We start from the raw sequence: 12500 nt of genomic DNA on the forward strand, positions 1-12500 counted from the left end.
GTTTTATTTAGTTTATCGTTAGTGGTGTAGTTTAAGTGGGTTAGTTGTCGTGGTGGAGGCGACGACCGGTGTAACCGGGAGTCATGCCGGTTCGCGGTGTTGGAGGCGCGGGGCTTGAAACGCTCACGCGTCGACATGCCTTTAAACTTTGTCCAACTATAGACTGTTCTGTGGAGGATTGCGCTTTGGCAGTCGGAGGGATTATTGGATATGATAGCGTTAAATCCGCGTCAAGGATGAACAACGGTGTTGTGATCTTTGTAGATAGCTTTGATAAAGTTGCAACGATTGTTGAACAAGGAGTAACGATCAAAGATATCTTGGTTCAGGCGGTGCCGCTCGTTAATCCGGCAAAAAAGATAATTTTGTCGCAAGTCCCTCCGTTTATTAGTAACGAAATGTTAGAGAGGGAACTTTCCAGACATGGACAGCTAATGTCTCCGATTAAAACAATTGGCCTTGGGTGTAAATCTCCGCATTTGAGACATGTTGTTTCTTTTAGAAGGCAGGTTTTCATGATTCTTAAAAACAACAATGAAGAATTAAATTTAGTGTTCAAGTTCAAAGTGGATGATTATGATTACAACGTTTATGTAACGTCTGAGAAAATGAAATGTTTTGGATGTGGAATAGAGGGTCACCTTATACGATCATGCCCAGAAAAATTCCCTGCTGAAATTAATAATAAGACCATAGAACAGGGTGAGTCAAGTAAATCTCAGGGACAAAAACAAAATGAATCAAATGATTTTCAGGGACAAAAATTGGACAAAACAAATAAATTACAAGGACAAACACAGAATGTATTAAAGGAGTCTCAGGGACTTAAACAAAGTAAGCTCAATGAAATTCAGGGACAAAAACAAATTGAATCAAATGAAATTCAGGGACAAAAACAAAGTGATTCAAATGAAACTCAGGGGAAAAAACAAAGTGAATCAACTCAGGGACAAAAACAAAGTGATTCAAATGAAACTCAGGGGAAAAAACAAAGTGAATCAACTCAGGGACAAAAACAAAGTGATTTAATTGAAATTCAGGGACAAAAACAGAATGAATCAATTGAAACTCAGGGACAAAAACAAAGTGAATCAAATGAAATTCAGGGACAAAAACAGAATGAATCAATTGAAAATCAGGGACAAAAACAAAGTGAATCAAATGAAATTCAGGGACAAAAACAGAGTGAACCAAAACATTCTCAGGGACAAAAACGGAATGATTCAGACGGTTTAAAAACGAAAAAATCGTACAAAGCTCAGAAGCTTGAACAAAATAAGAGATCAACACAGAAGAATGAAGAGCTTTTTCAGGCTCCCTCTCCAGTTGAGAACAGTCAACAGCATGATATGGAAGAGGCCAGTAGTAGCACTCAGAAAGAAGTAGAGGAGGTAGAATGTCCTTTGACTGAAGAAAGTGAGATGCTAGTAGATGATAAATCTGATGAAGATAATGTTAAGGAAAGAAAAACAAGAGATGAGTTTCAATGCTCTGAAAAAACGAAAATTTTTCCTCTTCGTGATTGCTCCCAAACTTCTTATAGTGACGTTGAGGTAGACTCTGATGCAGAATCTATAGTTTCATCGCAATCTTTGCCCCTGGAAAGAGGTGGCTACTCTATGTTGAGTATTAAGAAGTTTCTCAAGAGTACTAAGGGAGCTAGGAATGTAAAACTTGAGAGTGCTTTTCCTGATCTACAACTTTTTATTGATTCAGTTAAGAATTTTCAAAAAAGTTCTGAAAGTGCTGGGGAGAAAATCTTTACTGATCAAGAAAGGTATCGCTTAAAGAAACTTGTTTTGAAAGTTAAAAGACAGTTAGAAGATGGCGAATATGTTTAGTTTTTCATATTTGTTTATTTCTTGTTTCTCTTTTGGTTTTCTTTTTTTCTTTTTTTTAATGAGTGAGTTAAAAATAGGCAGTCTGAATTTGAATGGAGCGAGAGATGAAGGAAAAAGAGCTTCATTTTTCAGACTGTGCTCCCTTAAAAAATTGGACGTTATCTTTGTACAAGAGACGCATAGTACTGTTGATAACGAAGTTGACTGGAAGAGAGAATGGGAGGGTGATGTTTTTTTAAGTCACAAAACTAGTAATAGTTGTGGAGTGGGTGTTCTTTTTTCCAAAGGTTTCAATCCTCACTCTGTTGAATGTGAAGAGATGATTAAAGGCCGACTGTTAAAAGTCAGAGTAATATATGAAAATGTACAACTCGTGTTCATCACTGTATATGCTCCAGCTGTTGGTAAAGAGAGATTGATTTTTTTGGAAACTGTAAATGATGTTATCAGAGATTGTAATGATAAAGAGTTCTTATTTATAGGTGGAGACTGGAATTGTACAGAGAGTAGACTTGACAGGAATCATGTCGAGCCTCACCCGGCCTCCCGCACACGTCTCATTCAACTGTTAGAGACTTATGAGTTATATGATGTGTGGAGAGGGTTACATGACAATCAAAGGCAGTATACCTGGACTCATTGTAAAGACAATTTATTGTCTATGGCCAGACTCGATCGTTTTTATTGTTTTAAATTTCATTCTAATGTTGTTAAAAACTGCTTTATTAGCCCTGTTGGGTTTTCCGATCACTCACTCGTCTTGGTTTGTGTCTTTTTGAAGTGTGTAAAGCCTAGTAGTGCCTATTGGCATTTTAATACAGCTTTACTAGAAGATAAAAATTTTAAAGACATTTTTGTATCTTTTTGGAAAAATCATCAAAGTAGAAGAAATGATTTTATGTCTCTACAACAATGGTGGGACTTTGGAAAAGTTCAAACAAAACAGCTGTGTCAGCAATATAATTGTAATGTCACCAAAGTGTTACTGAAGTCAGTGAAAGCTCTGGAGTCTGAAGTAGAGGAACTCCAGGTTTTGGCTGAGGCCACAAAAGATCAACGGTATTTTGAAGCTCTTGAGGTCAAAAAGACTGTTTTAACGAACCTGCTTGGGGTATCAGCACAAGGGGCTCTTATTAGGTCCCGCTTTAAAAATGTGGTAGAAATGGATGTTCCATCACACTTTTTTTTTGGATTGGAGCGGAAAAACGGTCAAAAGAGATACATTCATGGTTTAAAGTCTGATGCTGGGCATGTGTTGTCTGATCATGCTGCTATTCGTAAACATGCTGTCAGCTTTTACTGTGAACTGTATAAGTGTGAACACCAAGAAGAGCCGATGTTAGCTCAGAGTTTTTATACTGGTCTTCCCCAGGTTGCACAAGAAAGCAATGTTGTGCTGGATTCAGATATTTCCCTTGGTGAATTGTATGTAGCGTTGCAGAGTATGCAGAGCAGAAAATCTCCTGGATTAGATGGTCTACCAGTTGATTTTTATAAGTTTTTTTGGTTTTTAATTGGAGAAGATCTTCTGGCAGTACTGAAGGATAGTTTAGCCAATGGACTTCTGCCTTTAAGTTGCAGGAGGGCAGTTCTTACCCTGCTGCCAAAGAAAGGTGACCTGCAGCTTATAAAAAACTGGAGACCTGTATCCCTGCTTTGCACTGATTATAAGATACTCTCCAAAGTGTTGGCCAACAGACTTAGTAAAGTTATGGAACAAGTAATTTTGCCTGATCAAACCTATTGTGTCCCTGGCAGGCTGATTTATGATAATATTGTTCTTATCCGAGACTTGTTAGAAATCTCTAAGCTTTTTGGTCTTAAAATGGGAATAGTTTCTATTGATCAGGAGAAAGCGTTTGACCGCGTTGAACACAAATATTTATGGGAAACAATGAGTGCGTTTGGTTTTACTTCTGATTTTACTAACAAGATTAAGACGTTGTACTGTGATGTTCAGAGTGTTTTAAAAATCAATGGTGTTTTGAGCGCTCCTTTCCAGGTCCAGCGGGGAATTAGGCAGGGCTGTGCCCTCTCTGGCATGTTGTATTCTCTGGCGTTTGAACCCTTATTACATAAACTTAGATCTGTTTTAAAAGGTGTGATTTTACCACGGTGCAATATACCTTTAAAGCTATCTGCGTATGCAGATGATTTAGTCATCTTTGTTGATAACCAACAAGATATTGATATACTGACAAATGTGATAGTTCAATTTGGTATAATTTCTTCAGCCAGAGTAAACTGGAGCAAAAGTGAAGCTCTCTGTATAGGAGTGATGGAGAAAAAGTTTAAATTGCCTGTGGGGTTAAATTGGAAGACAGACGGGGGGTTAAAATACTTAGGTGTATTTTTGGGTGAAGAAACTTTTGTCCTTAAAAACTGGGATAATGTTCTTGAAAAAACTAAAGGTTGTTTTGCTAGATGGAAGTGGATTTTACCAAAGATGTCTTATCGAGGTAGAGTTCTTGTCATTAACAACCTGATTTCATCCACTTTATGGCATCGTTTATCGTGTGTTGATCCTCCTCCAGATCTGCTACCAAAGATTCAGGCACTTCTTGTTGATTTCTTTTGGGATCGTCTGCATTGGACGCCTCAAAGTGTGTTGTTTTTGCCGAAAGATGAAGGAGGACAAGGCGTAATTCATCTGAACAGTAGAGGGGCTACTTTTCGTTTCCAGTTTGTGCAGAGGTTTCTGTGTGGTCCCGCAGACCTGGTGTGGAGACCGCTGGCATGCACTATTCTGAACCAGCTAGGTGGACTTGGCCTAGACAGAACATTGTTTCTGATGGACTTAAAACAGCTCAACACCAGTGGCTTGCCGAGTTTCTACCGTGGACTGTTAAAAGTCTGGAATCTATTTAAGACGGAGAGGACAGAACATCACAGCTCACTGTACTGGCTTCTTCAAGAGCCAGTTGTGTATGGGACCCGTTTGAGTGCAGCTTGTCAACCAGGTCCCAGTTTACTCAAACAGTTCTGTTTGGCTAATGTAGTGACTTTGGGACATGTAATTCACTTTACAGGTGCAAACATGGACAATGCGCTTCTACTTGCTTCTCATGTAAAGGTGCACTCTATTCGCATGGTTGAGTTGTTGCTCAAAAAGTGGAAAGAGGGTTTAACAGACTCTGAACGCACATTGTTGCATTTTTATTGTGATGGTTCTGCTCATTATAGTGTTGATGATGCTTTTCCTTTGGTGAAGATTCTCCCAGACTTTAAGGACTGTACAGGTTTTTTCTTAGGAATCGATAATCCTTGTTTGTCTGTTCATGATGCTGACAAGAAATTGTTATATAGATTGATTGTGAAAATTTTGAATAAAGATAAACTAAATGGTAAGATTGACACTCCATGGAGAGCTCGCTTGGGTCTGATAGATGGTGTTGGACCTGAATGGAGGGCGCTGTATAAACCACCATTGTTGAAGAAAGTTGCTGATTTGCAGTGGAGAGTTTTACATACAGCCGTGGCTGTTAATTCTTTTATCTCGGTTTTAAACCCTGATGTTAATCATGACTGTCCTTTTTGCACTCTTCGTGAGACTGTTTTTCACTGCTTCATGGACTGTTGTCGTCTTGTGCCACTGTTCTCTATGTTGGAGGATCTTTTCAAATTGTTTGATGTAGTTTTTTCCAAACAGTTGTTTATTTTAGGTTACAGGTATTCACAAAAAAAGAGAGAGCAGTGTCAACTCTTTAATTTCATTTTGGGGAGAGCAAAGATGGCTGTGTATATGAGTAGACGAAATAAGGTTGAAGGTTCTACAGATGATGATGCTGTTTTTGTATTTGTCAAAATGTTGAAATCACGTTTAAGAATAGATTTTAATTACTACAGTTTGATGAACGATCTCGGAAAATTTTCCAATATTTGGTGTCACAAAGATGTACTCTGCTCTGTTGTAGAGAATAATCTAACTTTTAAGAGTGTGTTGATTTAATGTGATTTTATTTGATTGAGTGTTGTTTTTTACAACTGTTTTAATAAAGTACTTGTAAAATCTCAATCTCTCTCTCTCTCTCTCTCTCTCTCTCTCTCTCTCTCTCTCTCTCTCTCTCTCTCTCTCTCTCTCTCTCAATTCAATTCAATTCAAAATTGCTTTATTGGCATGACTGTACATATTACAATATTGCCAAAGCTTGTAAAAGACATCAAAATAATAAAATATTACAACATAACTTAAATCTAAATGTACTACTTAAATTAATTGTACAAATTAACAGTGTAACAAATTATAATATCTGTAAACATTTTACACCATAGTGTTTTAACATATATACAAATTATAGTATCAGAACATTTTATATTTATCTCTCTCTCTCTGTCTGTCTCTCTCTCTCTGTCTGTCTCTCTCTCTCTCTCTCTCTCTCTCTGTCTGTCTCTCTCTCTCTCTCTCTCTCTGTCTGTCTCTCTCTGTGTCTCTCTCTCTCGCTCTCTCTCTCCTTCTTTTGTATGAAACTCCTTGGTGTTCTCCTCTAATTACCAAACATTGTCTTATCTCCTCAGAGCCATTGAGAAATGTGGCACTCAACTTCCTCTGAGTGTCTCTTTTCATAGCAGTCGGACATTGTTTGTCTCTCCCCTGTTTGTTGATCTTGTGCTATTTCACTTTCACGGTCCTGCAGAAACACTGAGGTTTTGAAGGCATTTGCTGTGTGTGTGTGTGTGTGTGTGTGTGTGTGTGTGTGTGTGTGTGTGTGTGTGTGTGTGAGTGTGTGTGTTGATGGTCAGTGTGGAGTGCTGCTGAAAGACCCCTAGAGAAGGAAGCAGTCCAGAATGCTCAGAAGTGCTGACAGGGTTTTTGACTGCTACACACACACACACACACACACACACACACACACACACACCACACACCACACAGTCTCTCTCCAAACACGTCTGCCTATCTGAGGGAAGCGGCCCTCTTCCATTTCCTTCCTGTTCATGCCCCCCTCTGACGCTCCCATGCTCCCACACACACACACACACACACATCAGGGCTCAGTGTCCCCGGGGACGGCGTTTCAACAGATCAGTTTCAGTGTTTCTTCATCCGCATTGCAGGATTGCTGACCAGCAGAGCAGGTTTAAGTGTGTCATGTATCTCTGTCACGGATCGGCCAGATCTGCGATTGTTGCCAAAGGTCAGAGATTGTGACCTCTGAACCCTAACCCTTCCTGCTGACAGGCTGTTGGGCCACGAGCAGCAGACAGCAGTTACACACGTACAGTGGCAGAGTCAATGCGCTTCACAGTAATCTTCAGGCCTGATGGGTGAAGATGCATGATGTTTGCTGTGAGTCAGCATGGGTTTATAGTGACACCTGTAGGATCAACAGTGGCTCTGCATAGTCCAATTAAATTAAGCTTCGGGCGGCTTGTTTATAATTGAAATGCTGATGTATTTGTTCATGTATGATTGTGTTGTGTTTATGCATTAGAAAGTGAGCGTCTCCAGCAGGACCTGCTGAAAGTGGAGCAGTTGGAGAGTAAGGTCAGCTCAGAGCTGCAGACTCTGAGAGATCAGCTGGAGCTCATGAAGCACGAGCTGCACACATACCGGGACCTGGAGGCTCTCACAGCGGCCGGAGAGGACCGCAAGAAGGTACCGGCTCCTGGATAATGAGGAACTGCTGATCTACTGTGCACTGAATGTCTTTGTGTTGAGCTGTAAAACCGTTAGTCTCGTAAGAAATGTATGATTGCTTTGCTGTTTTGTGAGACATGATTCAGTCGGATCCTCTACTCTCAGCTCTCTTGCCTGACACCTTCATCTACACTTAATCAGCACAGATACAAACCTTCACAAAATAAATGAAAATATGCAACATTTGTTTGTCAGTGTAAAGGTGGATATTGTTCATTAATACGTGGTGGTTATATCACGTTAGGCAGTTTATGCTTCCTTTATAGTGAATGTGGTGCCATGTTGTCCCATCAGAGACTGCAGGAGGATCGAGTGACGCTCAGCCAGAGGAAGGACACGTTCAGGAAGATGATACACAACATGAACGAGGAGTACGAGGCTCTTAAAAACCAGTTACAGGAGAACGAGACGCATGTGGAGGTGAGAAACCCTCATGGGAACAGTTTCTTCAGCTTCTTTATTAGATCCTATACCAACTAAGCTACTGAAAGAAGTGTTACCTGTAGTGGAAGAGCCTCTCCTCAATATTATTAACTCGTCTTTATCTTTAGGTCATGTTCCAAGAACATTTATGGCAGTTATAAAACCTCTCATTAAGAAACCACAATTAGATCATAATAACCTAGCAAATTATAGACCCATTTCAAATCTTCCATTTATGTCTAAAATATTAGAAAAAGGTGTGTCCGCTCAATTGTGTTCTTTCTTGCAAGAAAATGATATCTATGAAAAGTTTCAGTCAGGATTCAGACCGCACCATAGCACTGAAACTGCGCTCGTTAAAATCACAAATGATTTACTTTTAGCTTCTGACCAAGGCTGTATCTCAATACTAGTTTTACTTGATCTTAGTGCTGCGTTCGATACTATAGATCACACAATACTCTTAGATCGACTACAAAATTATACTGGTGTTCAAGGACAAGCATTAAGCTGGTTCAGATCATACTTATCTGACCGCTACCATTTTGTCTGTTTAAATGGGGAAAAATGTATCATAACTCCAGTAAACTATGGAGTGCCGCAGGGATCTGTGTTAGGCCCTCTGTTATTATATAATATATATATATTATATATAAGGAAACATGGAATTAGTTTCCATTGTTATGCTGATGACACTCAAATATATATTTCATCACGGCCAGATGAAAACGCTAAATTATCCAAATTGACAGAGTGTGTTAAAGATATAAAAGATTGGATGACGCGTAATTTTCTTTTATTAAATCCAGACAAGACAGAGGTAATACTTATCGGTTCAAAAAACCACCCGCAAAACCTCTCGCAATACAACTTTAATATAGTAGGATGTCCTGTTACTTTATCCTCTACAGTAAAAGACCTGGGTGTTATACTCGACTGCAACCTGTCTTTCGAAAATCATATTTCATATGTTACAAAAACTGCCTTTTTCCACCTTAGAAACATTGCTAAGCTACGTAATATGCTATCAGTTTCTGATGCAGAAAAGTTAGTTCATGCATTCATGACCTCGAGACTAGATTACTGTAATGCTTTATTAGCTGGTTGTCCTGCATCCTCAATAAACAAGCTACAGTTAGTCCAGAATGCCGCCGCTAGAGTTCTTACTAGATCAAGAAAATATGATCATATAACACCGATTTTATCATCACTGCATTGGTTACCTATAAAGTTCCGTATTAATTACAAGGTATTGCTACTGACTTATAAAGCCCTAAACGGCTTAGCTCCAGTCTATTTAACGGATCTTCTATCGCCCTATAATCCATCGCGCTCTTTAAGATCACTTAATTCGAGGCTTTTGGTCATACCTAGGATATCCAGATCCACCAAAGGAGGGAGAGCATTTTCACATTTAGCTCCAAAACTCTGGAATAGCCTTCCTGATACTGTTCGTTGCTCAGACTCGCTCTCCCAGTTTAAAACTAGATTAAAGTCGCATCTCTTCAGCCAGGCATTCATATAATATTTTTAATCTTGCAGTTCAAACTACAATCCGGCCTCTAGTTAATAAACGCCAGAGGAGAACTGGCCCCCGACTGAGCCTGGGTTCTCCCAAGGTTTTTTTTTCTCCATTGGGTCACCTGATGGAGTTTTAGGATACCATTAGGTCACTTGATGGAGTTTTAGGACACCATTGGGTCACCTGATGGAGTTTTAGGACACCATTAGGTCATTTGATGGAGTTTTTCGGTTCCTTGCCACTGTTGCCTTTGGCTTGCTCAGTTGGGGATATTCTGGGGATATTTAATCTGATTTTATCAATCAATAAATTCCACTAGAAACAAACCTTGTTGTATTATTTTAATTTAATACTGTGAAGCTGCTTTGATACAATCTGTATTGTGAAAAGCGCTATACAAATATACTTGACTTGACTTGACTTGACTTCTTCTGGCTAACAGAGGAGATGTTATAACCACACACCATAAACACAGAGATGCCCTTTCTTCACCTTCTCCCATAATGCCCATGATTTTAATAGCAACAGTTTCCTCATTTTGAACTCTTAAGTCAAGTCACCTTTATTTATTTATATAGCACTTCATACAACACAGATTGTTTTAGTGCAGGTCATGGGTAAACTTCCTGCTGTCCAGAAAACGGCTCATCCCAGAGTTCTTGGAGAATTAATTTGGAGCAGCATTATGAATGTCATGTAAATGCAGTTTTCCTTATTTAATCATTAAATATGAGATGTTCCCATGATTTATAGGATCCCTGTCATGAATCAGACCAGTGCGGTTCTCAAGGATGGAGAACTTCTGTTCATTGCAGCTTTAATTGCATTCAAACGCTCATGCTTTTACCCGAGACTCTGTGGCACTGATAAATCTTCTACATAAAATAAATACAAAATATTGGTTGATCTAATTTCATAGTATAATTAATACCATTGTTATTTGTATCTTCATATCTCCCAGCTTTAAAAATGCTGTTAAAGCATTAGGTCTAGTGCATTTTCATTTGTATAGCGCTTTTCACAATGCACATTGTTTCAAAGCTGCTTCACATAAGGCTTTATAAGGCATTATATACATAACAGTATGACTTTCTGTAAAGCTGCTTTGAAACTAAACAAACTCCGAAGGCTGTGTTTGTGTATGTGTATGTGCTCACTGACGGGTTAACAGCACAACACTCACTCATGCGTGTAAACGGGAACCACGCTTTCTGGTGTTGTGTTTCTGGATTTGATGTATTGCTCTCTAATTTGACTGTTCACTTTCCAGCTCACCAATATGGAGAGGAAATGGCAACATCTTGAGCAGAACAACTTTGTGATGAAAGAATGTATCCTTTTATAATGTGTGTTTTTCTAGGAGAAGTGTAAATACAGGTGATGTGTAACGTCTCATGATCCCTAACTCTATTATACAGTCATCGCCTCGAAAGCTGTGGAGAGCGATTACCGGCCCGTGGTGAAGACTGTCAACAAACATCTGCAGGAGTACAATAAGATTCTGGTTGATACCCTACAGGGGACGAGAAACTGACTTCATGTTGAAGATGACCCTGCGTGCAGCATTCTGAAGATTACTGTGTTTGACTGTAGTGTGTAATTCATCTGATTGTTTTTCTACAGTAAAAAACTGCTTTTAATCGTTTTGTTGTTCATTGTGAGCATCACTGTGTGTGTGTGTGTGTGTGTGAGAGAGAGTGTACAGCTTTAACCTATATTGTGGGGATCAGGCAGTGACCCCTATGAAGAAAACAGATTAATAACATGCAAAATAATGTTTTAATTAGTATGTAAAAATGCAAAAAGCGTTCTGTAAGGGTTAAGAGGAGGAGAAAGAACATATTAACCCGGTATAAAAACAGTAGAAGTCAATGGAAAATCCCCAGTAAGATACAAAAACAAACCTGTATGTTGAGCACGGATAAATGAAGAAACAGAAGCTCTAACAATGTTTGTTAGGTATTAATATGATCATGGGTAACTCTTTCCCCAGCATTGATGGAATTTTCCTGAAATCCATGTTTCCACTGTTATACAGTAGGGGGTGCTGTTACATATCTTCTGAAAGAGTACAGTGTAACGGATGACAGAACAGGATGTAAATGCAATAACTGTCACGGTTTACGAATTCACTGTCTCTCTCGTCTAACGTGCTGTTGTGTGTGCGTGGATGTGTGTCTGTGGGCGTGGTCACTGATCATCGGTGATCAGTAGCGCCAGCTGGTTTCAATTGTTTGTCCCTATATATGTTCAGTAACTGGTGTCTCATGTTGTCAGATCGTTGTGGTTTCCCGGTGTGTTTCCTGTGCCTGTTCCTGTGTTCTTCGTGTCGGATTGGATTCCCCGTGTCTTCGTCGTGTTCGTTCCTGGATTCCCTGCACTCTGCACTGGATCACCGAGCACCGTCACGAGGGATTACTCACGGCACCAGAGCACCATCACGAGGGATCATCACTGGACTCTGGACCTGTTGTCCACCGAGGTCCCTGCGTCACTGTACCACCAGCGTTTGTGTCCGCCCGCCTGTCCCGCTGTGTTGGCGACCATCTGTGTTCTGTGTTCTGACCAACTGTGACTTTCTAATAAAGAGCGTTTTTGCTTTTACATCCTGTTCTGTCATCCGTTACATACAGCATCTCAGGATCAAAACACAGGTGAAGAAGAAGCAGAAACAAGCGATAGAAGCATTGCTGACGCACGTGTGAAATAACGCGATCATCAAAATTCAACAGCATATACAGTGAGGAAAATAAGTATTTGAACACCCTGCTATTTTGCAAGTTCTCCCACTTAGAAATCATGGAGGGGTCTGAAATTGTCATCGTAGGTGCATGTCCACTGTGAGAGACATAATCTAAAAAAAAAAATCCAGAAATCACAATATATGATTTTTTAACTATTTATTTGTATGATACAGCTGCAAATAAGTATTTGAACACCTGTCTATCAGCTAGAATTCTGACCCTCAAAGACCTGTTAGTCTGCCTTTAAAATGTCCACCTCCACTCCATTTATTTTCCTAAATTAGATGCACCTGTTTGAGGTCGTTAGCTGCTTAAAGACACCTGTCCACCCC

The 12500-nt window shown here is 39.6% G+C and overlaps 1 protein-coding gene across 3 annotated transcripts in view; it reads left to right on the forward strand.

The window, feature by feature from the left end:
* ift74 (intraflagellar transport 74) overlaps positions 1-12028 on the forward strand; it is a 71271-nt gene extending 59243 nt beyond the window's left edge. For 2 of the 3 annotated variants that reach the window (XM_084413066.1, XM_084413067.1), the window contains 4 exons: positions 7274-7437; positions 7774-7899; positions 10695-10755; positions 10843-12028. In XM_084413066.1, coding sequence (XP_084269192.1) covers positions 7274-7437; positions 7774-7899; positions 10695-10755; positions 10843-10958 — 467 coding nt within the window. In that variant the 3' untranslated portion in view covers positions 10959-12028. The remainder of the gene's footprint in view (positions 1-7273; positions 7438-7773; positions 7900-10694; positions 10756-10842) is intronic. The other variant, XR_014627878.1, reaches the window with a different exon arrangement.
* The last annotated feature ends 472 nt before the right edge of the window (positions 12029-12500 follow it).

This window comes from Rutilus rutilus (genome assembly GCF_951802725.1).
Source record: "Rutilus rutilus genome assembly, chromosome: 7".
NCBI lineage: Eukaryota > Metazoa > Chordata > Actinopteri > Cypriniformes > Leuciscidae > Rutilus > Rutilus rutilus.